Here is a 27,473-nt window from a genome sequence, read left to right as displayed (position 1 = left end):
TAGCAAATAACTGCCCACAGTCTTGAAAAAAATAGTATCATGTATATGTAATTTAACTATTATCATTAACATTGTTATTTGTATTTTTACTGTAACTTTTTTTCAAACTCCCTCAGATAGTCTTTCTTTATAAAGTCTCAAGATTAGCAAAATTATTCTGATAGTAGAAAATACTGGTAACCTGTAGGGCCAAAAAATAATAAAATACTGATGAAAAGCTAACTGAAAAAAAACAATGATTCATAAATTTCCCCAAGCCTTGGGGAAATTTAAAGGGAAAAAGAGCAGAGTTTGAATACTGAGAGCATGTCTGCCTCTGAGCAATTCTGAAAGAAATGCTTGTTTAATCTTGATAACATGTCTTGGGAGACTACCCCTGCTGCACATTAATACTGTTCTTTTATTCACTGAACTACTTTCTCTAGGACAAGGTTTAAGTGTATAAAAAGTTTCATGAGGTTTGCATTATATTTCCCTGAACTTTTTTTTTTCTTTTCCTTTGCTCTATTTCCAAAGCCCTCTTTCAACTTTCCTTGTAAATGTGCCACTGACTTTTTTCTCAAGATCAGGGACCAGTACATAGAGGCATTCTGCTATCCCTGTCTTTGAGAAGTCAGTTCACCATAGTTCAATTCAGTTCGCATTTATCCAATACCTACTGTGTGTTTGGGACTGTGCTATGGGGAGAGGTGAGTGCAGGAAATCTAAGTGCCTGCCTTAGCTTGCAGTGTAACTGAGAGGCCCAGACATTTGGTAACCTCCTTGAACAAATACATAGATGACACAGATAAGAACCAACATTTATATAGTTTAGAAAACCACTTTTCACAAATATGATCTAAGTTTTGTGAAATTAACTGTTGGGGGTAGGTGTTGCTACAAGTAAGGGAACTAGAACAACTATCAGAACTGGAACCTTGGTCCCTATGGTGTTTTCATGGATATTTCATTGTTTCTAAATTAAGGAATACACTACAAGTGATAATCCTAAAAATTAAAGAAATTCAAAATAGAAAGAGAAAATGCACCATTACACTAATGAAAGAAAGTTATTTTTCCCAACCAGTCTGACACTTGGATATTATCTTTTCACTCTACGTTGTTAATTTTGACAGCTTTCCTTCACTCTTAGGGTATCTCAAACTTCCTTTTGGTTCTTTTCATTTTCTTTGGTGACGGGGGAAGAGCTTCTTTGGAAGGAATCACTTCTTCTTACTTAAGTCACCTTTCTCTAGGAAAGGTGTGAGGAAAACTTTTTCATCAACATTAGTCAAGCAGCCCCTGAAGAAGGACGAGGCTGTTTAGTCAGAAGAGTAACTGATGAGTTCTAGACAGAAGCCAGAAAACTTGTGCTTCGTGTTACCACTTAAGAGAGGTTGCAGGGCAGAATTCCTCTCCTCCAGGAATTGTCATTCTAGAGGACTGCATTCAAAATCAGGAAACGGTTTGGAGCCAACTGGTGAAAAAAGGAGTTTTTCACTCCAAAAAGGAGTTGTACAAAAGCCCACGGCTGTTAGGTTGCTGCAGCGCTCAAGAAGAAAGACACCCAGATCTGTAAACTGGGACAGCTCGCTGGCATCTATCCATGGAGACTGGATACTGATATATGTTGAACAGTGATAGTAGCGTTCATTACAAGCAAAACATTATTATCAAATTTCTAGTTCCAGTTTATGCCAAGGTGTGAAAATAGGAACACTAGTTGTACTGTCAATCAACACCATCTCATGAACAGTTCTTCAAAACAGAACTAGAACTGGCAAGGGAGAGAAGAAAAAATAAAAGTCTTATGAGAGACACAACATATTAAAAAAAAAGTCAAACTCAGGGAATCACTTGTAATCAAAGCATGAAGATCATAAATAAGCTGAAATATATAGAGATGGTGTTGGGATGTTGAATGGAAGATTCATGGGATATGATCAAAATACCACTTTACTTTTTGGCTTTTACCGTCTTTTAAAAATATTTATTAAGAGGGGATAATTCATGCCCCTGAATGGAAAATTGGGCAGATTCTCTGACTTTTTGGTTTATTCTTTGATAATGGACAGTATTTTAAGTAACAGTCATTTTAAGTCAAAAAAAGAGTCTTGATTTAGTAATTAGAATGTTTCCAGTCCAAGATGGTAATCAAATACTTCAGGCTTCATTCTAAGGTGCCAGTCTAAGCACTCTCCTCCCCTCCCCCACGAGGGGAGGGTTGGTAGCTGCCTCCTGTGGCTGGTGGCTGCTGCCTTCAGCTTTCTCCTCGGCTTACCACTAGCTAACTGCTGTTTGATCTGCTGTGTAAAAGTGGGAGGAGGCAGGACAGCCAAGGGGATAGGGCGGTTCTGTTTTGATAGGATGGGTCCGTACTACCTGGGTCTGGTAGATGGTTACTCTTTTTCTTGTAAGGTGCTTTTAGAGGTTCTTTGGAGATTCCCATCATCAGAGACCTCTCACTTGAGTCCCTTTGGCCTAGACAGACACAGGTGGTTGCCTGCAACAGCCTCTGTGGGATCTAGGATTCCTGCGTTCATCTCTAGCTTCTGGTCACTGGGTCCCTCTACACCTCTAGACAAGTCTTTTGAATAGACCAAAAGCAACCTCATGCTGACTGTCCTCTACGTGGCCCACGTTGGGTCCAGGAAAACGTTTCACATTTGTCATCCCTACCGAATCTGGGTGTGCTGGTGGATCCCAGTGCAGCCACCTCTGCTTTATGGTCACTGCCTTCTTTTATTTATATGCAAGAGTCAGTGCAATCCTCTGTGTTTTACAACTATGGGGAAAAATTTCCAAGCCCTCTGGTCCCACAGAGCCCCTCTTTAGGCTTGAGAAGGATGCAGCACCAGCACTGCCTCTCCCTCTGGGTGGGAAGGGAGCGGGATCTCAACAAAACACATTTCTCCACAAGAAACCTCTTCACAGACCCTCTCTCTCTACACTCTCTTGATCTCACCATGAAGTAGAACTGTTCTTCAGCATCAGCTTTGTACAGTAAAATTTTGTTGAAATAGTGATCTTTAACTGCAATTGACTGTTTGCAAATCTGTCTCCCAATCCTTAATAATAAGGAAATGTACTAAGCATCCTTAATCTATAAGATGCTGGGAGGAGGCTCAGTGAACTTTTCCAGTTCGCCATTCCCTCACTGACATACAAGAACTATCTGGGCCCTGCTTTACTCTCAAACTGGTTAAATTCTGTTGCTCAGAGCAAGCTTTGCGGAGGGGGTGCTGGGAAACTCTTGGTTAAACGGGCTGCGTGCGGGGTAGATCACGGCTCTTAACAGTCTGCCTGTGTGGGCTGCTTTACTCTTTGCATGCACCACTACGTGCTGCTGGCTTTGAAATGTTTATGCTTTGCATGGAAAAATCATCACTCGCAGGTGTCAGCATCTCTCTGGTTGGGAAAGGTTAATGTCAGCATGTACATATTTTTTCAGCCCTCAACATTTGGGCTAGTACTCCTCGTGAGTGCTTGTTTATCTTTGATATATCAATAGTTTCCTTTGAGGGAGGGTGGACAATATCCAGAGGGGTTCCGAGGAGCATCGATGCGTTCCAATGTTATGAAAAATGCTGGAAGTCTCTTTTATTTGCCAAAGACACTTCTTACTAACAGTTTATTCTCCCAACTAACCGCATCAGTGTCGCGAGTTTGGGAATAATCTGGGAATTGGCTGTTCAGGTCCGGTATCACATGGAGACAGTGGGAGGCAGCGGAGGTCTCGGATGAACTCATTGCTTCACGCAGGCACAGCCCCACGGAGTTGGTCGAACAGCCAGCGGGGAGTGAGCTCTTTGCCCACCACCGCCACGGACCTAGCGCCGGGCCAGTAACCGATAGCGCCACATTGCGCCTGCGCAAACCCTGTGGCGGGGCTAGATAGTAAAGCGGTTAACTAAGCCTTGGTTGGACCAAGGCGGCTTCACAATCTGCGCAGGCGCGTTCCGCCTTCGGACACCGGTCGCTGCGCAGGCGCCCATTCTAGTCACCCATCCAGTAAACAGAGGGGCCCCCGGGAGACAACTTCTGCTTCCGGGTGACGTCTTGACAGCGGCTTTCACCACCCAGGTCAGCCCCGCAGTTCGGTGAGTGTTGCCCCGCTGCAGAAATGTCTGCAGCCTGGTTCCCTAATCCGGGGCCGCACGCCCAGTAACGCTTCCTCCACTCCCAGCTCGGGGTCCGCCAGCCCTCGAGGCTGGGACCTCGTTCCGGGCCTTGCGGAGATCGGGGCAGGGGTTGGTCCGCCTCAGGGGCTCCCCTGCCAGATTTCGCGACCCCGTTTCAATACCGGCCCCGGGAGACCTGCTGGAATTGCTGCGGTCTCTGAGGAGCCCGTGCGGAAAGTGACACCACGTGTCTTCGCATTTCGTGCAGTTGTCCACCGCCCCCCTAGATTCGGCGAGACCAAGCTGCCGCGAGTCCTCCCCCAAGCAGGTGCGGTGGGGCGGGGGGCCCCGCCTTGGTGGGCGGAAGCCTGGCCTCACTAGCACCAGAGCTCTGGAACGTCACCTCTCTCCTACTTTGCTTCTAGCTTCGCAATAAAAACAAAAAACAAAAACCTTGGGGTTGTCTCTGGATCCGAAGTGAAAGAAAACGGGAGAGAGAGGACTTTCAGCACCAGGAGAGGAAAGGGGAGACTTGGGGTCAAACCGTGTATAGGCTGCTGCCCGGAGATACGTCGAGTTTAGATTTCGTTGACCCTCCGTGACAGTGACAGTGTTGTCTGTGTGCCCCGAAGTTTCGCTCTTCAGCACGAGCTTCGAGGCGGCAGCAGCAGAGGACCAGTGGTCATATTCTGAGTTAGGAGTTCTTAGCGTGGAGCCCAAGGGCGCTCCGAAAATGATTGCAGGGTCTAGTTTTTTCAGATTATCATGACCCAGAAATGGTTAACAGAACCACTTCGGTGTAAGCCTTCCACTTTGGACGCTCTGTTTTCTGCCCCCGTTCTTGAAATCAATGACTCAAATGCAGCTATGCCTTTTTCCCCTTTTTCCTTGCAACAAAGAAGTGTAAGATACAGACCCTTTGTCTCTGAGGAGTTTCGTGGCTGTTGGAGAGATTAAAACGTATGCCAAGTCTAAACTATCTAGAAAATTTCAGGGAGGCATATAAACAAGTGTGTAAGCTTACTTATTCTTAATAAAGTAGGGGAGAATACCCAGTTTGAATCATTGATACCTATGAATTGAATATTTTTAACTTGCATTCCATTAATTAGTACTGTATATATTTTAAACAGATAAATGGCTACTGAGTAGCAAAATGGAAACTATTAGAGTTTATAGTATATTACATAATGTATAAGGGGATAGTCCTTCACAAAAGGCAAAAATTACATAGTATGAAATGACCAAAATAATTTTTGGATTTTTCCCTTAGTAGTCATCATATGCATAAGATGTTTAATTACTGCAAGTCTTGGATTTTTTTAGGATCCAAAGTAATAAGCTTTACACTGGTTCAACAGATATTTATTGAGAACCTGCCGTGTGCCAGGCACTATTAAAAATAACACTATATTTACCGCCAAGGAGCTTATAGTTTGATAAGAACATGGATTCCTAAACAGTTGTACCTAGAGAGCCATACAGCATACCATGTTTTCTCTACAGTTTGATATATGCTTTTTCATAGAAATACTCCACATTCTTTGCTGTAATCTTAAATGTTCCCCAACTGATACATGGCTCTTATACAGCCAAAACTTATCATAGTTGAATTTAAGTATATTGCATTATTTTCTTCTTCCAACGCCGAACTCAAGTCTGCTTCTCAGTTGTCACAAATGGCCAATTTTTAAATTCATTTTTCACTATGCTTGTTTTCGTACAACTGCAAGCATATGTCATTGGTGTGAACTTTGAAATTTTTTTCTAATTTTATATAGATGACCCCAGAGTAATTATACTTTGGCGTTCCTTCCTTATTTTAGAATATTACCTCAAAAACTTCCTATTTTTTTCTTTGCTGAAGACATTTTAAACTGTTTCACAGATGCCTTGTCATTTGTATTTGTTCCATCTCTTCTCACAAGTAGCAATCACTCCCATACCCTTTAGTCAGTCAATCAACCAGTATTTATTAAATACCTGCTTTTTGTAAGACTCTGTGGCTGGCCTTATACGGGCCGAAAAAGTAGAAGACAAGGACCTTGCCTTCCAATTGATTACAGTTTAGATGGAAAGACAATATGACCGTAACTATACTGCAAGGCCAAATGTAACAAGTAACCTAAAGGGGGTGCTGACAATAAAGACCACGTAATTCAGAGGAGGAAAAGAATGTTTTATGGCATCTTTAGCCTTTAGAAGAATCCCCTTCCTTGCCTAGTCTTTTTTAAACCACACAGAGCTCCATGGGGAGCTTGGAGCCTCTTGGGGAAATCTTGTGCTAGACTAGGTCAGAGAGTAGAACTGAGATTTCAAGGGTCAGAACATTTGCATCCAGGTTTACCCAGCTCCTTCAGCAACTATTATAATCTATTTCTTATGATTAAGAAAAAATGATATTAATGAATGAATCATTGATCTATTTGAAATCTGGTTTTAGTAGTGGGAAGGCCTCGGAGAACCTCTAACTCTAAGGACAGGTGTGCTCAGTGAGACTGTGTATGCCTAAAACATCTTTGTTTCAGGCAGTTTGGAGCATGTGAACGTACTCTGAGCCTTGATGAGTTCCAGTATGTGGTATATTATGCAGAGCATTCAGAGCAAATACTCTCTCTCAGAGCGCTTAATCCGAACAATCGCTGCCATTCGTTCCTTCCCACATGACAATGTAGAGGACCTCATCAGAGGGGTGAGTGTGCTGTGTTGATGCAAGAGTCCTTGGGGAGGTGAAGTGGGAAAGCTCCCGGGGAATCCTAATGGATGACAGATTTGCAGCTCTGACTCAGCACAAGATCACAGGGAGTCGTCTAAAATGTATTAACTTGACCATTAAAATATATTTAGCCTATGTTTTGCTTCTCTTCCCTTCTGCCTTTCACTTTGCGCCTATGATATTTTTCTTCAGGAATTATGTTCTAGATAAACCTAGTCCCTTGTTCTCTATAAAATCTCCGTCTGCATATGGTGCATATGGGACCCAGCAAGCTCAAAGTCTTCAACACATGCTGTACTAAGGGAGGAAGGAGGCAAGCAAAGCATAAGCGGCTTTCAAATCCTTGTGTTTTGTAATAATTACATGGAGTGATATCATTGGCCTTCTGTCTTACCAACAGCCACCACTTACAGTTCCACAGAGAAGATCAACCCCTAAAATGCATGGTAATTTTTGACTTAAGAAAACTCCTTAACTATCTGATGTCTAGCCACTACTATTCAGTAATTCTGCTGAATGACTAGTATCCTAGAAAGGCTTTGATGCCTTTGTCTGTGTATTATTCCTGTTGAAGAGAAGTTACAGGGTAATTTTTGTGGTCACTAGAGAATGCATCTAGATGGTTACTTCTGTACATTCTTTTTAACAACTTTAGTGTCCTTATTTACAGTCTAGAGCCCTGTAGCTGCTTCAGAGTTGTGTGGCACAGCTGTGAGAAGAAAAAGTCATACAGCATTAGCTTGTTCTCAGCAAAAGTGGTATCAGAAGACTCAGCAGTAGAAAGTTTGTCACGTTCTAATTCTAGCTCTGCTGCTGAGTCATTCTGTGACTTTGGTCTGCTGTGCTATCTCCATCTTCTTCACCAGATTTGAAATAGAAGTACCAGTGGGCACTAGGTGGTAGAGAATGCTGATACTAATAGGCTACTTTGAAGATGTTTATAAACAAAGAGACAACATTAAGATGACCTTAATATTAGTGATGGTCATCTGTCAGTTGGCAAAAGAGCATGCCAGTTCTCCTGGCTTCAGTCTGAAAGACTCCCTTTCCTGACTTTTTCAGAGCATGGTAGCCATAGAAAGTTGATTGCTTTTCCAACCTTCTTGCCTGATGATAAGGTTCCACTGCTTTTACATATAAGGTTATGTCCTCAGTGATATGCAAATGACCATCTGGCAGTCTAGCTTGTGGAGAAACTTAATGACTTGATCTAAGGAATTGACAGTTCCTTTCGTTCATCTTCAGTGTATTCTCTTGGTTTGGATATTGGCATTAGAATATCATTTAATGAATAGGAATAGAAACTGGGGCTGGTGGTATGTTTACAGTACAGAGTTAGAACCCTTTCCCCCCCGGCCCTTGTTCTGAGTCTTGTCCTGCGTGGTGAGCCGGAGCTGAGCACACTGACTGAAGTTTCCTTCTGCCCGCAGGGAGCAGATGTGAACTGTACCCATGGCACGCTGAAGCCCCTGCACTGTGCCTGCATGGTGTCCGATGCGGACTGTGTGGAGTTACTGCTGGAGAAGGGAGCTGAGGTAACGTTTTTAACACTGTCAGATCAGTGATTCACTAACACTTGAGCGTCACACTTTCTTAAAATTTCTTGTCTCTTCTCCCATTTCTTCCCACCTTCTAGCTCCTGGTAACACTGGCATGGCCAATATTAAAACAAAATGTAGTGGTAAATCATCCGAAGTATTTCATTCCTTTGCCTTTCTTTCTTACACTGTCCATGACTCCAGGAAGAGGGAATTTTTATCTCCCCTTAATCTCTCAGCCTTCCTTCTAGGGTTGTTTATATTTCCATTTAATCCTCTCATTGCCTGTTGACTCTCCAGGCCCCTCAACCCTGATTCAATGTAAACCACTTGAGACCTGCTACTGGATGTACACTTCTAATACCTCTGTCACTGGAGAATAGATCACTAGGCAGTCCCTTCCCCAGGATTGAGCTACCTGTGCTCTTTCTGCCCACTGATTTTTTTCTGTCTTAGCATATCTTGTTCCTATTTTCTTTCAAATGTATCTTAACATAAAAAAACATAGATTACTTTTTATTGGCAGTAGCAAGAAGCAGCATAGTATAATGAATGATTAAAAGAACAGAGTCTGGAGCCATACTTCATGAATTTGAATTCCAGCTCTGTCACTTTCAGCTGTGTGACCTTGAACAAGTTACTTAACCTTTCTTTGCCTCAGTTTCCCCATCTGTAAAATGAGGATGATAGTGGTGTCTTCTTCATAAGGTTGTAAACTGTTTAGAGCACTGGCATGTAGTAATTACTAAGTAAGTGCCTATTAAATAAATAAATCAGCAGTTTCGACAGCTTTTGAGGCATCTTCAAGGTGCACACGCTGCGGCACTCATTTGAATCGGACATGCCATGAAGCTGGTGTGCGGGCCCCAGACACACTGGTCGGTAAGCCTGCTGCAGCCCCCAGCGTCCTCACCTCCACACCGCCATGTTGTTCTCTACTTGTCATTAACTATCCCGTAACTATTATGAGTGACCCTGAAGTGAAAGCCAGTGATTAATGTCAATGATAAAAGTGAAACTACCCCGGGGGGCAGTGGGGGAGGCAGTTTTTAGCTAAGTAGAAGGTTGAACTCAGTTAAATATCGCAGGGGTTTTTTTTTTTTAGTGCCTTTCATGGGAGAAGATAATTCGCTATTTAAACCTGGGATCTGAAGTCTTTGTAGCCTTCAAAAATTATAGGTGATGCTGAGTTTTAGCAAGCCAGCTGCTCTTCCAGCACTGGAAGATCTGTGTTCTTTCCTCCACATGCTTTCCTCCAGGCTCTCTTGTGACCTCACAGCATATGTTTGCAGGGGGCTGACTTGGATGAACAATCTGAGCTTCTCCGTATGGTTAAAGAACACAGCAGAGCTACATGGGCAGAATCTTGACCTCATTACTTTTCAGTCTGGTTGCCGTTAGCCACGGGATACAGAGTGAGTCAGGATAAGTAAAATAATCCAAAACCTTTTCTCTGGCCAGTATATTCAAGCCGCTTTCCAATAAACGTCTTTCAGAGTAGTTACGAGGACTTAGACTTCATCTTCTCTTTCTTTCCCCTTACTCTGTGGTAGAAGTCCTAGTGAATAGTAAATAAGAACGTGGAAGCAAAATCCTAGATAATGCAGGCCAGCTAATCAGCGGACATAATAGTGTCGGTTGTCTGGGGACAGTTGTTTTCCTATTTGCTCCTCAGCTCCTGTCATAGCTCCATCCTGATCACCATGACTCCCTGGGAATTGCTTGTTGACCCTCATGTTCAGAACGTTACATAGCAAAGGTAGTGGATAGACACATGCAAGCGTCTTTGCCCGCCTGTCGTCCTCTCAGTCGTCTATACACTGTAATGTAGTTGCTCCCCCTTTACAGGTGAATGCCCTGGATGGTTATAACCGAACAGCCCTCCACTATGCAGCCGAGAAAGATGAGGCTTGTGTGGAGGTCCTGTTGGAATATGGTGCAAACCCCAATGCACTGGACGGCAACCGAGACACCCCACTTCACTGGGCAGCCTTTAAGAACAATGCCGAGTGTGTGCGGGCCCTCCTAGAGAGCGGGGCCTCTGTCAACGCCCTGGATTACAACAATGACACCCCGCTCAGCTGGGCTGCCATGAAGGGAAATCTGGAGAGCGTCAGCATCCTTCTTGATTATGGTGCAGAGGTCAGAGTCATCAACCTAAAAGGCCAGACGCCCATCTCCCGCCTGGTGGCTCTGCTAGTCAGGGGACTTGGAACAGAGAAAGAGGACTCTTGCTTTGAGCTCCTCCACAGAGCTGTGGGACACTTCGAATTAAGGAAAAATGGCACCATGCCACGAGAAGTGGCCAAAGACCAGCAGCTATGTGAAAAACTGACTGTTCTGTGCTCAGCCCCAGGGACCCTCAAAACCCTCTCTCGCTATGCTGTGCGCCGGAGCCTGGGACTCCAGTACCTGCCGGATGCGGTGAAGGGCCTTCCGCTGCCAGCTTCTCTGAAGGAATACGTGTTACTCGTAGAATAGCCCAGAGGAGACGAGTGCGCCGTCAGGCAGGCAGCCCTGGGTGAGGTTTTGCCTCGCAGCACCGTCTCTGTCTTGGGAAACAGGAGAAGCAGTTGCTCCTGCTCTGTGGTTTCTGTTTCGAGGCAACATGTCACAGCAGTAACGTCCACATCACCTCCCCTCCCCGAACCAAGCAACCAAAACGTCCCTCACTTTTGTTTGTTTCTTGCTTACCTGGCCTTTCATATTGCACCCTGAAAAGGAAGAGGTCTCCCCGACCCTCCCTTTAGGGAAAAAGTCAACAGTGAGACTAAATTTCTCTTGGAAGATGAAGCGTATTTATAGAACATATGTTTAGTTTTCCTTTGGGGACCTGATTAACGTTTTCAGAAGAATCCCTCTTAGCAACATTTTAATTGATCTGTGAAGTTTAAGAAAATTCCAGCTAACAATTGCAGCCCCAAAATGAAGATACTACAGCCTCAAATGGTGTGCAGGTTCAGAATTGGGCTGGATGATATCCCTAGAATCATCCTGGGGCATTCAGAAGGGACTGGCCCCCTTTCTCACCATCCAAGGGAAGGGCAGCCTTTGCTCCTTTTCCATGGGTGTGCCCAAGGGTTACAGTGGTTCAGCAATATTATTTTAGAAAGACTGTCATGCTGCTTTCCATACAGTAGAAGGGATAGGAGGTTCTAAGCAGTCCTAAGAACTAACAGTCCTCAGAACTTTTCTTCTAATGCAGTTCTTTCTCCTCCTGACAGCCAGTTTGCTCTAGTGGGCTTGACAGGCACTTGCCGCACCATAGGCAAAGGTGTTTGCTCGAGCACAGGAGGACATGGGCTGGGCTGCCTTTTCTCTCTGGTCTTCTTCATTCACTCTGCTATGAGTTTGGAATTTGTTTTGTTTTGTTTTGTTTTCAGGTGTTTTGGAAACTTTACTTTTTACTGATCTATACTAGACATTGGTGGAGGGGGTGGAGAGTTGAGGAGTGGGGGAGGAGCATTATAAGAGCTTCCTCTGAGATGACCCACCTACCCAAAAAAGATCTGTTTTAGTGAACAATACTTAGTTTACAGTACTCTCCCTTTTCATGTTCCTAAACTAGATCAAGTTGTTATTGATCCTAGATGACCTTATGCAAATGTGAAAAACTTTTTTTTTTAACTGATTGGGAACTATAAATAAAATTGAACAGAATCTGCTGACACAGCTAATTTGAAAAAGTTTGTCTGCTTTTGTCCTTTTGCTGTTGGTGTTTTTTGCTCACTTAAAAAAAAAAAAGAAATAAACAGTTCTAAAAGCAAGTTTGGCAATTTCTACTGTTCCTACTTTTCTGTACATTATTTAATTACCATGAGCCCCAGTGTCCTCATCTCTGAAATGGGGCTGTCACCACCACCTGCATTGGCTGTTCTGAAGAATCAGTGATAACAGTGCTTGATATTTATTAATTTTTCTTCCCCTTAAAGAACTGTACAAAGAGCATTTGGCTGCTTTAATGCTGGGCTCTGACGAGACTTCTCGGTCATTTTTTTGTTTGTTTTATAAATTTATTTATTTTATTTTATTTATTTTTGGCTGCATTGGGTCTTTGTTGCTGCGTGCGTGCTTTCTCTAGTTGTGGCGAGCGGGGGCTACTCTTCGTTGCGGTGTGCAGGCTTCTCATTGCGGTAGTTTCTCTTGTTGTGGAGCACGGGCTCTAGGCATGCGGGCTTTAGTAGTTGTGGCACGCGGGCTCAGTAGTTGTGGCCCACGGGCTTAGTTGCTCCGTGGCATGTGGGATCTTCCTGGCCCAGGGCTCGAACCCATGTCCCCTGCATTGGCAGGCGGGTTCTTAACCACTGCACCACCAGGGAAGCCCTCGGTCATTTTTTAGAACTGTTTTTAGGGTATAGCAGTTATACTTTGGACAGCCAGCGAAAGTGAAGTACTACAGATAATCCTTTCCTCCATCCCTTGTAAAACCTCAAACCTCCTTCCTGCTTCAGCAAGCAAGCGAGGAAACTGTGTAGGTTGGGAGGAATATGTATGCTTGTGCCAAGAGCCAGGATCTGATTATTGGAGACTAATCTCAAGCCTGGCATTGACAGGGCAGCATCCTATCAACTGGGGGAACAGTCTGTAGTCCCAATCCTAAGAACCAACTGTATTACATGGATACTTGCTAATGAGGAAGTATGGGACAGAAAACAAATTGAGCTGAATAAGAACCGACAATTTTCCTAAGCAGTATTTCAACCAATCCATCAAACTAGGTCCGGGACTGGGTGTCTCTATTTCCCAGGCATTCAAGATGTACATGTCTCCCCACCGATGGTGTCTGGCTTTCATCAAGGAAGGAACACAGGGGAAAAGTTGAGAAGGAAGAACCCTGGATTGTCAGAGGAAGAGTAGAGATTGGGGGATGGCTGGAAAATAGCAACGCTGGGTAATGGGTAGATGATCAAGAGGTGAAACACAACTTCATGCTTAAGGAAGACGGGAGCATCCTGTTGGCTGCAGAGGATGCAGGAGGACTAGTTGCGGGATGAGGATAAGGACAGTGTCCTATGTTTTAGGACCCTGTGTACAGAGTCAAGAGATGTCCAAGAACACAGAGAAGTACATGGGGTTAGCGCATGGGCTGCATTTTCCTAGGTGTCCGCTGGGCAGAGTCTGGTGCTTGAGGCTGATAGGAATGCACTTGTGAAGATGATAACAGGAGAACCAAAAGCACAGTGACCAGTTGGCATTTATTAGTGTAGTTATGGTTTGTCACTGTCGTAAATGTAGTAGAGGAACCAAGACTTTGTTATCACAAAGAAATAAATAAAGCTTATTTTTAGGAAAATTCTAACCGAGTAACTGAAATCGAGCAGTAGCACTAGAGGAGCCCAGCCTCGTGTGACACATGAAGCCGGGGCAGAAGTCAGGATAAATTCTACCTACAAGGAGCTTATGCTTACTGCCCCCTGCCCCAGCTCCCTGGCCAGAGCTGACCATGGCTGCAGTTACAGAGTAAAAGGAAACCTAATTGAAAATGAGCTGAGCTGAAACACTTGAGAATGCATGGACTTGGATCTATCGGGGTGAGCTGACCATGATCAGACGATCCGTTCCTCTCACTGCAAAGAGGTTTAGACCTTAGCTTCCCCGGACCGCTTCCGACTGACGTGCTCAAAGTGGGCGTGCTCTGAGGTATCCAAGTCAATCTCATACTTGGCTAGGATTTTGAGGATGGGCCTCAGCTTCAGCCACCACTGTTCCTTGGGGATGCGGTGCCTACAGAGGAACGAGGTAGATGATGATTTAATCTTTAGCACCCCAATCAACTTCTATCAAAGGCTATGGGAAGAAGTTGAGCAGAAGAGGCTGGATTTGGGGCCTGGGCATCAGATCTGAAGTAGGTACGACTACAGGTGTTACTCGTAAAAGAAAAGGACTGAGGAGAGTGAGCAGCTTGGGAAGGGTAGATCTTGAAATTACCGGGGAGGGAACCACCGCAGGAAGTAGAGGTACTCACTCAAAATCTGTCTGTTCCTTCAGCTCAGTCACGGGTTGAAAGACCAGGGCCCTCTTACGCATCCCCAGAACACAGCCCGAGTCTGGGGTATTGGCAAAGATCCGCCCTGCAACAGGGATGGTCAGTCAGCTTCTATACTGGGAACCAGCTTCTAGGAAGAGGGCAACCCTGTTACCCCACCTACCATTACGGTAACTCTCTTTGATTTTCCCAGACATCCAGTTCATAGCCTTTGCACCCATCTTAGTGGCAAAATTCCTGTCAAATGGAGTTGGGCTCCCACCCTGGAAAAAGAATCATAAAAGTTACACGGGGAAGGGCTCTAATGAAGTGGCAAAGATATGGGAATACACAGAGAAAAGTTTATAACCAGAAATAGGAATCCAGAAGTCTAACTATGAAAGGAAATCCTGAAACAGGGCCGGGAACCAGGGCAAGCTGGCCTAGTGTATTTGGCCGTTTATCAGACTTCAGAGTAACTAATTAGTACAGGCGGATGACTGGTCTCACAGTCGCCTCTTCCAGCTCCATAGCTGCATGACCCTGTTCATTTCCGTCTAGTCTTACTGGCCATTCAGTCAATTCCCTGCCCCTCATTAGCTTAGCAGCTTCTGTCAGTCACCATCATCAATGACACAAGTGTTCCTTGTGACCCAATTTGGATGCTCTTGGTAGCACCTCAGAATAATATAAAACATGGTGCACAGTTTCTCTGAACAAAGCAGAAGTGGGAAAATGGGAAGGAAGGAAAAACAGAAAATAGGTCTTCATACTTTATGCAATAGTACCCCATTCCTGCAGGAGCTGCTAAGCCCATTCAAACTGAGATAATGTGAATTCATCTGTGGATATAGAAAGGTCAAAGGTCAATGCTTAAGAGGCATCTGCGGGGACATTTGGGATGGGATAGGCCTCAGACCACTAGTATCATCTGTGAGTGAGGCCTGCCTTGGGTGGGGATTGAATGTGGGTGATAGAAAGGGATTCCTTTCTCCTTGAAACTCCAGTTAGTAGAGACGGAGCCCAACCCTAGCAAGGTGCCTGTACTCGTCTCACAGGTTCCCCACAAAAGGCAGCACGCTGTGGTGGCGAAAGCACTGGACCAGCTCATTTTGACCTCATTCCAGCTTGACTAGTGGCCCTGGAAAAAGCATTTCTCCTCTGTGAGCCTCATTTTCTTCATCTGAAGCAGTGGTTCTCAACTGGAGACGATTCGGCCCCCCAGGGGACATATGGTAATGTCTAGAGACATTTTTTCAGTCATACAAGTGGGGAGGCTGTGCTACTGGCATCTAGTGAGTAAGAGCAGAGGGATGCCGCTAAGTAAGCAATCCTACGCCACACAGAACCACCACAAAGACTTTTCCAGCTCAAAATGGCAAGAGTGCCACGGTTGAGAAACCCTGCCCTAAATAAAGAGGATGAACCACAGAATGTCTAAGGCCATTTCCAAGGTAAAGATTTCTGATTCTGTGGCTGTAAAAGCCTGCAGGCCCACGCTCTGTGGCAGCCCCAGTAGCCTCCAGCGGGTCGGAGGCTACTGGGAGATTCAGTGACTGTTGGGGGTTATTTATGGCTGTCTGGTGACGGGCATGGCGTGTCTTCCGCACCTGCTGCATGTGGCCAAGCACATTCTTCCTGCTGTCGAAAATGCCCTTCCCCTCCTCAGAGTACAAGTTGAAGATGAAGTCAGTGGTATAGTTCTCATTGCACTTCTCATTCCTGCAGGAGAGACCGAAGCCTGTGCCGGGCATTGTCCCCCTCCCTCCACCCGCCTTCTGCCTTGGTCAGCTTTGCCCCTCCCGGTTCCATCTCCCCCCGCGGTCCAGGCGCTCTCCATTTGTATCCAGACTCCTCAGGGTGTCCCAGCCACGGATGCAGTCTGACTAGGGCCAAAGCCTGACTATTGCTTCTCTTCACTTAGGAGCAAACCGGGGATGAGGTAGGTACCTTAACACCAGTCCCCTCTTCACAGTTGTTTTCATCTTTTGTACCAGATGTTCCACGTTCACCTGAAAATGAAACAGAAAATCCAAAGCCCGGCTGAGAGTGGATCCGGCTGGGCAGGCTCATAGATCCCTTCTTCCCCGCCAGGCGTCTGCAGGAGGGAGAGGGACACGAAGAGGGCTATTTACAGCCCAGGGCCTGAACCGTGCCTAAGCCCTTTAAGAAGGTCAGTGCAGACTGAAATTAAGACTCCAGATGCGACAGGCAGAACAGGCAGAGGGAAAGTTGGACAAAGCGTGGCAACTGTCAGTTTTCGGCCCCTTCAGGGGTTTCCAGTTCTCCCTCCCTCGAGGGCTGACCCTTCTCTCCGTGTAGGTCTCTAAACGGGTTGCGTCCGGGTTGCATCCGTCCGTGTACAGCAGTGATTCACCCAGAAGCAGTCCCTTCATTGGGCTTTGAGTTGGGGGTGAAGGAGAGAAAAGGTCACCCTCCACTGCAGGCAGGCGTTGGCTGGGCCCTTGGATTAGGGAGTTCCCTCAGCCTGCGGCCCTCCACCTTGTGGCTCTTTTTCCCTCCAGTGAACGGGGATCTTGGAAAATGAGGATCATAAAGGTATGCCCTCAAATAATGGAATGAGGACCCCGGTTTGGTAGCAAGGGAAAGCTGGTGGGGGGTAGGGGGGTGGGCGTGTGACTTTCTCAATCAGTTAAACCGCCTACTCAAAGTTTAGAAAGGTTTTGTAACCTCACTAAACCTTTCTGATCTGTAATATGGAGATAATAGCTCCCTTGCATGTCTGTTATGAAAATAAAATGCAAAACTGCACATAAAGTGCTTAGCTGCATACCACCCTTCAAACAAATGCTCCAGCAACAGGAGCGGCGGCCACGTACGGGAGGTTACACCAGAGAATGCCCGCCTGGTGCTCCTTCTAGGACTCCACACACAGACCACACATCAGCTCTGTCCTCGCCTTGGGCTCTCACAGCTTAGGTCGCTGTGGGGACAGTGGGGAGAGACTGGGGCGGGGAGAGGGGCTCTCGGCAGCCGTCTACCTGCAGGTCTCGAATGGTGAAGGGCTCCTCAAAAATATAGGCAGCATCGGCCCCGGCTGCCAGACCCGCCATGGTGGCCAGGTACCCGCAATAGCCACCCATAGTTTCAATGATAAACACCCGGCGCTTGGTGCCTGCCGCTGACTGCTTGATGCGGTCACACGTCTGCAAAGACAACAGGTCATAGAAAGACACGGTCAGGGGTGTGATTCTTGTCACTTCGCCGGCCCCTGCCATCCCCCAACTCTGGAGCGACATCCTCCCCGGGCCAGCGGGGCCCCTACGCCTCATCGAGCGCTTGCCTTCCGGGACAGCAGGCACGTCTGCTAAGCAGAGCGTGGAGCTCCTCCCCTGGAAGGAAGCTGTCCCTACCCCTCCTGTTGCTCGGAGTAGGGGAACTAGGCTGTAGGACCTCAGAAAGGAAAAATCATTTGATATGCAGAGTACAGACGCCTTTCTAGGTGAGAGGACTCACAAGGCGTGGAGGATGGACACCATATGTACGGTTAAAGGCAGTGTGTATAAATGCCGGGGCTTGAAGAAGCATTCTTCTAACACTGCCACTTGGTTGGTACAAAACAAGTGGCTCACTTTCTACGCTCAGACTCGGTCCAGGGATTACAGTCCTGGCCAGAGGCTGGGAAGCAGTGGTGGCCCTCACCATGCAGATGGTGTTGAGAGCCGTGTCAGTCCCCACGCTGAAGTCCGAGCCGGGCACGTTGTTGGAGACCGTGGCAGGGATGACCACAAACGGGATGCAGAGCTCGTCATAGTGCTTCCTGCCCTCCATCAGCTCTAGGCCCCCCGTGTAAGCCTGAGAAGACGAGAGCAGCGGGGGCGGGAATGAGGGGAGAGGGAAGGCGGGGGCGGGGGGGGTAGGAAGAAAGGGGGGGGCACTCACCTCAAAGCCCCCGATGAGGACAAGGCCCTGAATGTTGAACTTGGTGATGTTGGCACTGATCTGTTCGAAGCTCTTCTTGGGTAGAGTTCTAGTTGATTGGGGCAGGGGGAGGGGAATAGAATTTGGGGAAGAGACAGCAAAATTGAAGGAGAGAAACGCTACAGTTAGAAGGCACTTTGTTTATAGTTTCTTAACTTGTGCCCCCTTCCCTACCCCACTTTCTCATCCCCGTCCGAGGATACACGCTGGGGCTCTAAGTTGCCAGAGCTGCCAAGAGATGTCTGGATTGGCACGTCTGCCCTCATGAGGCAACTGTGAGCCTGGGGGGAGCGGACCCAGAGACAGCACTGGTCAGGCAGACCCTGACCGGATGAACTGACGCCCGCGTGCCAAGGCCCACCTTTCAGGGCAACTAGGAGGAAGTGCTCCTGTAATGCACTGACCTTTTAGTTCCAAGTTTAGAACCACCTTGGCCAGTCCAGCCCCCAACATAGCTCCAGCCAGCCTCCTCGATCTGCAGGGAAAGGTCGCACAGGTCCGCCTCGTGGCCTGACACAACTCCGTCAGCTCTGACCCTGCCCCAACACCCACCTGCCCGGACAGAGGAACGCCAGGCACCAGCTTTTCCCACCTCACTCAACTTCCTCCCCTTTCTGTTCATTCACAAATCTTAAGCGCCTTAGATTACGCCAGGCCCTGCGCTGAACTCTGGGACAGAGAATTAAATCAGACACGTTGTTTGCAAAGGGTTCCTTTCAGCGGCTCCTGCCTGTTCCCACTGCCCTAAAATTAAATACAGTAGTCCCCCTTTATCTGTGATTCCACTTTCCAAGCTTTCAGTTACCTGCGGTCAATCTCAGTCCAAAAATATTAAATGGAAAATTCCAGAAATAAACAATTCACAGCTTTTAAATTGCATGCTCTTCTGAGTGGTGTGATGAAATCTTGCACCATCCCACCCAAGACGTGGGTCATCCCTTTGCCCTGTGTGTCCACGATGTGTACGCCACCCGCCCGTTAGTACAGAAAAAACACATAGTATACAGCTGACCCCGAACGGCATGGAGGTTGGGTGCCAACCCTCTGCGCAGTCAAAAGTACATGTGTAACTTGACAGTCAGCTCTCACATCCACCGCTCTGCATTCGTGGATCCAACCAACCCCGGATCATATAGTACTGCAGTATTTGCTACTGAAAAGTTCTGGGGACTTCCCTGGCGGTCCAGTGGTTAGGACTCGGTGCTCTCACTGCACTGCTCCTTGGCCCCAAAGTAAGTGCCCTCCTTCCTTGTATCCCTGTACCTGACCCTTGGCCAGGCCCTCGAAGCCGTCGTGTACAACCAGCACTCGGTTGCCCTGGATGAGACCGATTCTCACAGTGGAGCGGACGGCGGCATTCATGCCTGCGGCCGGGGCCCCCACATTCATCACGGCCACTGTGTAAGAGGCACTCTGGAGAAGGAAGCAGAGGGGGAAAGGGGAAAGAGGGGACAGCAGGGGGAGGGGGACAGGTCAGTAAGGGGAGCTACACTCTGAGTCCCTTATGGTCCTGACAGCACACCCCTCCCCCAGGGAACGCCAGCACAGCCTGTCCCCTCCCCCATAGGAGGGAAGCAGATGTCTTCATCACAGATCAATAAATAAAGCTGTGCTCCCTGATCCCAGGTATCACTGCAAAATGAATAGGAGACCCTCCAGAGCAGTGTTTCCCAATGTGGGATCCTTGGACCACCTGCTGTATCAGATCCACCCAGGGAGCTTGTTAAATCTGCATATTCCTGACACTACCCCCGATCTGAATCCCCTCTGAGGGAGGGGAATATGCATGTTTAATAAGCAACCCAGGTAATTTTGGTATATGGTAAATATTAAGAACCACTACGCCAATGGAAGAGGTGGCTCAAATACACTTAGATGTGATTATTCCAGATTTGCCCAGAGAAAATAACACATGAGCCTTCTTTCCCATTCCTTGCATGCTATCTTGTCAGCCCTAAACTGGATGTGGGTCTTGGCTTAGAGACCTTCAGGGCACTCTAAGAACACGGGCTTATATCTGGGGTGACTGAGAGAAAATTATCTTAGTGGGGTCTAGGACTCAGCACTGAAGATTACAGGCGGGCAAAGAAGTAGGTTGTGTGGATTGAGGGTAGCACTTCATAATGGGAGAAAAAGGGGAGAGAGCAACTTGCCAGTACCTTAGATACTGGGGGTCTGACATGAGCCAGAAGCTTGTATACCTCCCAGTTGTTCATGAAGCTCCTAAAAAAGTACAGAGAGAGAGAGAGAGAGAGAGAGAGGGAGGGAGAGAGGGGCGGTGTCTCCAGGCCATTCCCCGAGGCCAGCAGCCAAGGGGATCTGGTCTGAAGTTTTGCTCCCAGCGTGAAGTTCCACAGGGCAAACCTCTAAGGACATAACTGGGCCCCGAGCAGGGACTGGGCGGGGCTGCAAAGAGGCCACTAACTCACCAAACACTCCCTGAGCACTCTTCCCCCCTCGCCTAGAGAAACTTATGATCTAGCTGGGTCCACATATAGAAATAACAGACTATGAAAGGCTAAGGCCAGGGAGAGAATCCCTGGGGTGAACTGAGACACCTGGTCATCTCACAACTAATTCTCTCTTGGTTCATCTCACAACTAATTCTCAGAAGAAACTGTTGCAGAGACAATAAGAAGAGGAAAAAGCAGAAGCTCCTATTTTGGGTCTGGAGCTACGTCGATTTTTGGCTTCATTGTGGCATCAGATTTCTGTAGCTAGTGAGCTCCTGGTCATTTCCTCACCGGCCTCTCAGCTTCAAGGCTTCATCAAATCTCCTCTCATCCATGGCCTTGGTCACGTCTTTGGTCTGAGGGAGGAGCACGGCAACAGTCAGACTCCAGGGCAGGGTTCTGCAGCGCTGGATTCCCATCCCACACTGAGACCCTGCCCATCTCTGGGCTTGTGATTGGATCCTGCCCATCCTGTACCCCACCTTTTCTATGCCCCCCAAACTTTCATAGAAGAGGTATCTTTGTTTTCCTTAATTTTCTGAGTAATGAGCAGCAAAAGAACAGGGCTGATTCTATGCTCTATTTATTCGAAGACGGGCAGAGTGGAGGAGTACACCCAGATAAGATAGCACCCTCCTCCATTCCACAGCCAGGGCCCCAGCCTCAGAGGAGCCTGTAAACTAATGACTAAATGAAGACGATCCTGCAGGTAACCAGTTAGGAGGAAAGGCTGATCCCTGCCATGTGCTTCCCAACTATTGCTTTCTGTTCTGCGAGCCAGGGCTTCAGCTTGGGGCTTTTAGAGATACGGTTCCAGGCAAGCCTGGAGCTTGTCTGGGCTGTAGGTAATTAGGACTCCCAAGTCTCAGAGAGAAGCAGCCAGGAGACGGAGAGCCAGCCCTGAGAATCAACCGGACCCCTGAGCTCCCAGCCTCAGCGTCTGCCCTGTGGTATCAGAGGAGCGATTCCTCCATAACTAGAGCCACCACTTCCTGAGCACTCAGCATCTTCCAGACCATTTACATGTCTTCTCTCCAGTCCTTATACTCACCCTCGAGGTGAGCATTTCTCAGTAACCTCACGTTGGTTCAGAGAAACATGTTCAATGGAGAAATCAGAGAGAGGGATAAGCTACCCAGCCAGACCTTAATAGTATTCCCCTGCTTTTAATAAGTTTGGAGAGAGATTGCATGGGTCTCATTACTAGGTAGGATGTAGAGCTTCGCATCTTCTTTAGCAACATCTGGCGGATGGGAAAACTGAGGCTTAGTTAGAGAGGTGACAGCTCCTGCACAAAGCCCATCGTGTGCCTTCCCCACGTGTCCCTTCCTGTGCTGCGCCACCTCTCCACCTGCTCCCGCCCTGGTAGCCTCGGAAGGTGCTCTCTTCCCCCATTAGCTCGAGCTCAGAGACGGGTTTGGGGCTGGCAGGAAGGCAGGCTGGGGTCAGTACTCACCACCTGGACACATTCCATGAGGGGCAGGCGCACAGCCTGGTTACCAGAGAGGCTCACCACACAGGCTGGGGTGTCCGGGGTCCCCTCCAAAAGAGCCATCACTGCTTCCACACCCATCCTGCTGCCCTGCAGGGAGCAGAGACAGTCTGGTTCAAGCCTCCCCATCTAGTCTTGGCCTGGAGAACCTGGGCATTCAAGGCCCTTTCCAAATCACGAGTTGAGTTCCGCATTTAAGGACCGTGGCCAAAAACTCACTGGGCTTTACCTCCCGACCCAGATGTTGTCTAAAGCTTGATGACTCTTCATCCTTTTGCCACCAGAACCCCAAGGATTCTACCTGGTTCCAGAGAAAGATATCCACTACAGTAATCAAGGGGATTACTGGGGCTGAATAATATTCCCTTCCTGATGAAAGTAGGATAAGAGGGTACAAACTGAGTATCTGAGGTTAGATCTTAATACTTTCACTCATGCTCAAAGCTCTAAGATATCAGACCTTAGGGGAGCATATCGTTTCCCATCATTTTCTGCAACAAAAGAGAACTCTTGAGCACATGGGAATGGGTCAAGGGCCACTGCAGTCCAGAGTCTGGTGGCAGGGTGGCATGAGCAGGTTGAAGCCCCTGTGCTGGTGAAGCACTGTCCTGCTGGGAAAGGACAGCAGGTTGAGGGTTCCACGGTGTGAGGGCCCCAGAGCCCCATGACTTACCAGGATTCTGTCAAAGGCTGACGGTGTCCCACCCCGCTGCACATGCCCCAAGACGGTGACCCGGGTGTCATATCCCAGACGCTTGACCACCAGCTGAAGGGATCAAGAGAGGGACAGAGAGAGATACAGAGTCAAGGACCTAGACTTAAAGTCAAGGTCCCTAAACAAGCAGGGACCTAGATAAACCAAGGATGACTTAGCCTCTTATCTTGTAATGATTCCTAGGTGGGAGGAAACCAGGGGGCAGGAAACCTGGGGAGAGATGTGCAGGACTAAGGGGAGACTCAGAAACCACCAGGGAATGGGGCCAGGGTGGGTAAGGTGTCAAGGCCTCTCTGGCTCCATTCATACGAACATTTCTGATGTCTTCTGAGCTGATTGGTTTCCCATTCTTGTCAATCGCCCCCTCAGCCACAATGATGATGTTGAGACGAGAACCACGGTTCCTTGTCTGGTCAAGAACAAAGGAAAACATGGTCAGTGTTATGAAACTGAGGGACAGGAAAGGGGCCAGCAGCAGAACAGGGCGAGGGATTTTCAAAGGGCGAAGTAAAGCGCCGGTACCTCGCTGAGCCGGCGGCAGAGGTGCTCCTCCCAGTCATCATCTGGCGGACACTCAGGAATAAAAACCCAGTCGGCCCCACAGGAGAGAGAGGTGACAAGGGCCAGGTATCTGAGACGAGAGCCAGAAGCGTCACGCCAGGAGCTACACTCCACAAACAGCCTCTCCCGTTCCTGACAACCCCTAGTCCCGCAGCCGGTGAAAGGTCTGAGGAGCCGCCGTTTCATTCTTGGGGCGAGGGGACAAGCCCCACTGGTTCAGCCAATCAGCGAGATTCTGTCCCTGAAGAGCCCCTTCTATCCACGCTCACCTGCCACAGCGGCTCCCCATCTCAGAGCACCGTCTGCTCTTTCACCCGTGCACGTGTGGGATGTAAGGGAGGTTGGCTGGAGACGGGGAAAGGCAGCCACCCCAAGTGTGTACACCTCCAAGGTGCCACCGCTGGGACGCCTCCCCGGACTCCCCGGGGAAGAGGAAAGGGCCACTGCCTGGTCCAAGGCGTAAACGAGGCAAGGTGGGGGATCTTACCCGCAGTGCCGGCCCATCACTTCTAACACAAATGTCCTCTGGTGGCTGTAAGAGACAGACAAAGGGCTTACACAGTCCAAGTGGCCCTATGGCCAGGACCAAGCCCCCACCCACACTGAGGCCAAGGAAGCGCTCGGCGAGATGCATTTATGCTGTGGGCTTTCCAGCAGGTCTCCTGAGACACCTGGAAGACCCAGGGGAAACACTTTAGCCACAGGGTGTCCCAGGTCTGAGAAAACACCACAGAAAAAGGTGTCAGTACTGAGGCTCTGTGCCTGGGAAGGAGGGGGCCTGGGAAGGGAAGGAGCGAAGGGAAAAGAAGCGGAGGGAGGATTCCACTAACCTCGAATCCTCCAGGATCAACCTGCAGGAGACTGTCACCCGCCCCCGCCCTCCCATTCTCCTGCACTGCTTCCCGAGTCCCTGCCCTTCTGAGCAGTGGCGTAATGACCGCTACAATCTCTAGGACACGGTTGGAGAGGTTTGGGGCTCCCTGGATTTGTCTCAGTCTGTAGACAAATCATTTAGACCAATCATTTTTAATCATTTAGGAGACCCCACAGGTATTAAAGACCTCAGAGCGACACATTTGGACAGTGGGTAGATAGCGGCCAGAGGCAAGTCTTATGGCATTTATAGAGCAGTGCAATTCAGTGCTCTAGGGATAATTTTTAGTTAAAAACAATGTTCTAGTCCCAGAAAACTGGTCACTGTAGTCACCATAGCTCAAGCACTTTCATCTTCTCTAGTCCCCAGCTGGCTGGTCTGTCCCAGCGCCGTCCTCCCACGCCTCCTCCCACTGGGCCCTCACCTCTGAGCGGTAGTGGTGATGGCATCTACAATCTCTATGATCCGGTGCAGGGCAGAGTCAGTGCCGATGGTCATGTCAGTGCCGCAAAAGTCGTTGTCAATTGATCCAACCAGACCGACAATGTTCAGGTACCTGGACTTGGCAGCCTCCTCCACTGCGATCTTACCTGACAAGGGGAAGCAAAGCAGGAGGCACTGGGTGAGGTCCCTGGAGAGGGAAGGGGCTGCAGCCAATGGCAGTTGTTGACAATGGCAGACAAAAGAGGGCAAAGACGGCCCTCTGTGTCTGGGCAACAGTTTTCTTCCATGGGAGGGAAAGGCGGGTGTGTGTGCACATACGCAGAAACCACACTCACGAGAGCAACGTCTCACCTGATTTCTGGAGGTCGCTCAACAAGTCACTCCACTCAGAGCGGAAGGTGTCAGCCCCGGTGAGGCTGCCGTCACCCCCAATGACGCACAGGTTGGTGATCCCGCGCTTCACCAGGTTGTGGGCAGCTCGGAGCCGGCCCTCTCGTTCCCGAAAGTCCTTGCACCGGGCGCTTCCAATCACCGTGCCTCCCTTTGGGGAAGAGGTGGGAGTCAGCTCCCCAGGTGACATGGCCAAATTTGGGCTCAACATGCTAAGATTGCCCTATCCCAACACTGTGATGGGCTGGCATCACCACGTGGCTCCCTAGGAAGTTCCCTGACATCCTGAAGAGTCACTGGCCCCTTCTTTTGTGTGTGTGTGTGTGTGGTTTTAAAGTTTTATTCTTCATGAAAAGGATTAATGAAGTTCACATGAGTTTCAAATTCCAGAGTCACGAATACTGATGTTTAACTCTGTTGTCAGAGGGTACATAATTATACAAGCTTAGCCATTAATAGAAGACATGCGAGTCTTGATTGCCTTAGACACGTTTCTATTTCATTTGCCTAACTAACTCCTTTGACTGCATTCAAGATTGTTCACTTTATCTTAATTTTCAGCTTGATTTGCATGGGCCTACCCATAGCTTTCCCTGTTTTTAACCTCCTTGTAGTTCACTGAGTTGGTTTTTGTTTTGTTTTGTTTTGTTTCTGGCCCCTTCTAAAGGAAGGCGAGATGGTGCTGGCTGAAGTATCACAGGGTCATTCCCATGTTCTGCTACACTTCTTAGAAGACTGCTAAGATGGGCCCATTCCACTGAAGGCTTTGTCACTGTGACTGTCCTAAAGAGAACTAGGAATACACACATATCTGTAGGCATCTGAAATAATCTCCATCTTTCTCATCTTAGACGTGTAAGAAGCAGCAGCAGTGACTTCAACAGGGACAAGGCACCGCTAATCCTTTCCCCTTTGTGCCTGGGGATCTGTGTGCTAGTGGGAGGAACCACAAGACCCAGGCATTCACAGGAAAAACAGCTCTGAATATGGAGAGCCCTAAATCCCCAGGAGCTTGTAGATACCCCAAGAGAGGAAAGTACACTTAGGGTTTTCACAAATCATATGCACTCCTGGCACCCATGACTTCGGGGATATTGATGGAGAATTATGGCTCATTCTCAGACCAATTTATGGAGGCGCCATTGCCTGTATAAAACCTTCACAAAGTGCTGCTCATTACATTTCTTCCCAGGGATTTTTTTTTTTAGGGCATTGAGGTAAAGAATGAGGATACAAATGTAATGTGCAGATTTTTCAGTAAATCAGAAGATGAGTATAGAATGACGTAGAGAAAGTAGCAAAAAGGGCTGTGGATACAATCGAAATCATCTTAGATTTTTCTTTAAACTCTAAAACGCTCTCTCGATTCCTTCCTTCCTTAAAAGGTCTGGTATCAGGTCACCTCATCGTCATCACATGAGGACTGGCAAACTTCAGCTCTACTCTGGCTCTGGCTCCAGTCCTCTAGTGAGGTTATTTTCAGGGCCTGACCTTCCCTGTGACCCCAGAGCAGGACCTGTTACGTGCCAGTTCCTCAAGTCTTGCCTATGACCTTTCTATAAAAAGCAAAGTGTCCTGTGATCACACACCCAATCCTCCATCCCGCCCCAAGAAACCAGGGTGATGTTTTCAAATGTAAAGAGTAAAGGACAAACATAGCCCCTCTCTGGTCACAGAATCCCTTCTCATCAAACCACATGGCAGGGAATTCAGGAAACCATGAGCCCCAATCCAAGTGGGGGTGAGACAAGGACAGGACAAACACGGGACAGGAATCCTCTGGAACATACCAGCTGAAGCATCATCGAAACACTCTCCCAGGTGGCTTCCCTGATGTTATCTCCACCATCCACCAGGCCTTGATAACCCTGTGGGGTACATTACACCCATTCAGCCTCTGCTAGGCTTCCCCCAAACTCCCAGGATTAAGACAGAGTCCCTGGGAAGAGGTTCTCTGAGAATCAAGTCACCCATCCCGCCTCCCATTACTGACGCCTGGGTGCTCCTGAGAATAACACAGTCCAAGGAAGGAGACGTCAGCTTTTTCAATACCCTCTTCTAGTTTCTCTCATTCTCTAAACATCAGAATGCCCTTCCTAATATTTGATCTTGATTCCTCTTATTTTTGGTTCATCCCATTTCCTCCCAGGGGAACTAGATGACAGATGGTTTTGATAACCAACAATGGAGGAAAAAAAGAAGGGTATGTTGGAAGGAGGAAGGGAGATAAATGTGACTTGAAAAGATAAGAGACTATAACGTTTGAGAGAAGAAAGGCAGACA

General features: G+C 47.9%; 2 protein-coding genes and 1 long non-coding RNA gene across 8 annotated transcripts in view; 1 reads left to right on the top strand and 2 right to left on the bottom strand.

Moving 5' to 3' along the window:
• LOC309609347 overlaps positions 1–27,473 on the bottom strand; it is a 165,311-nt gene that overhangs the window by 64,173 nt on the left and 73,665 nt on the right. The gene's annotated exons all lie outside the window — the stretch shown is intronic.
• Positions 3,952–12,121, top strand: ASB8 (ankyrin repeat and SOCS box containing 8). Of its 4 annotated transcripts, none has more exons than XM_082350653.1 (4): positions 3,952–4,079; positions 6,633–6,792; positions 8,247–8,351; positions 10,203–12,121. In XM_082350653.1, exons 2-4 carry the CDS (start codon positions 6,664–6,666, stop codon positions 10,833–10,835), a joined length of 867 nt encoding a protein of 288 aa, XP_082206779.1. In that variant the 5' UTR covers positions 3,952–4,079; positions 6,633–6,663; the 3' UTR covers positions 10,836–12,121. The 4 variants fall into 4 exon arrangements, with proteins under 4 accessions (XP_082206779.1, XP_082206782.1, XP_082206780.1 ...); XM_082350654.1 differs by having other exon boundaries at positions 4,009–4,079; positions 6,629–6,792; XM_082350656.1 differs by lacking the exon at positions 6,633–6,792 and having other exon boundaries at positions 4,007–4,079.
• PFKM (phosphofructokinase, muscle) overlaps positions 13,531–27,473 on the bottom strand; it is a 188,727-nt gene continuing 174,784 nt past the window's right edge. For all 3 annotated transcript variants that reach the window (XM_082350631.1, XM_082350629.1, XM_082350630.1), the window contains exons 4-23: positions 26,981–27,058; positions 25,152–25,341; positions 24,781–24,946; positions 23,970–24,014; positions 23,444–23,552; positions 23,235–23,330; positions 22,880–22,972; positions 22,171–22,296; positions 21,006–21,070; positions 20,421–20,484; positions 19,525–19,674; positions 18,666–18,736; positions 18,223–18,310; positions 17,983–18,135; positions 17,322–17,486; positions 16,270–16,331; positions 15,930–16,041; positions 14,504–14,603; positions 14,320–14,425; positions 13,531–14,078 (exon numbers count right to left, since the gene is read on the bottom strand). In XM_082350631.1, the coding sequence (XP_082206757.1) occupies positions 13,934–14,078; positions 14,320–14,425; positions 14,504–14,603; positions 15,930–16,041; positions 16,270–16,331; positions 17,322–17,486; positions 17,983–18,135; positions 18,223–18,310; positions 18,666–18,736; positions 19,525–19,674; positions 20,421–20,484; positions 21,006–21,070; positions 22,171–22,296; positions 22,880–22,972; positions 23,235–23,330; positions 23,444–23,552; positions 23,970–24,014; positions 24,781–24,946; positions 25,152–25,341; positions 26,981–27,058 (2,184 nt within the window). In that variant the 3' untranslated portion in view covers positions 13,531–13,933. The remainder of the gene's footprint in view (positions 14,079–14,319; positions 14,426–14,503; positions 14,604–15,929; positions 16,042–16,269; positions 16,332–17,321; positions 17,487–17,982; positions 18,136–18,222; positions 18,311–18,665; positions 18,737–19,524; positions 19,675–20,420; positions 20,485–21,005; positions 21,071–22,170; positions 22,297–22,879; positions 22,973–23,234; positions 23,331–23,443; positions 23,553–23,969; positions 24,015–24,780; positions 24,947–25,151; positions 25,342–26,980; positions 27,059–27,473) is intronic.

Source organism: Balaenoptera borealis (assembly GCF_965194805.1).
Source record: "Balaenoptera borealis genome assembly, chromosome: 13".
NCBI classification, from domain to species: Eukaryota; Metazoa; Chordata; class Mammalia; order Artiodactyla; family Balaenopteridae; genus Balaenoptera; species Balaenoptera borealis.
The sequence above is the reverse complement of the archived record's forward strand: the minus strand, read 5'-3'. Positions and strand labels throughout refer to the sequence as shown.

What these genes read in the sequence shown, in the direction of transcription:
- ASB8 (XM_082350653.1), top strand. Translation starts at nt 6,664, where the DNA reads ATGAGTTCCAGTATGTGGTATATTATGCAGAGCATTCAGAGCAAATAC. An exon ending in TAGAGGACCTCATCAGAGGG is followed by an intron (nt 6,793 to 8,246) that starts GTGAGTGTGCTG and finishes TTCTGCCCGCAG; the next exon opens with GGAGCAGATGTGAACTGTAC. An exon ending in TGCTGGAGAAGGGAGCTGAG is followed by an intron (nt 8,352 to 10,202) that starts GTAACGTTTTTA and finishes CCCCCTTTACAG; the next exon opens with GTGAATGCCCTGGATGGTTA.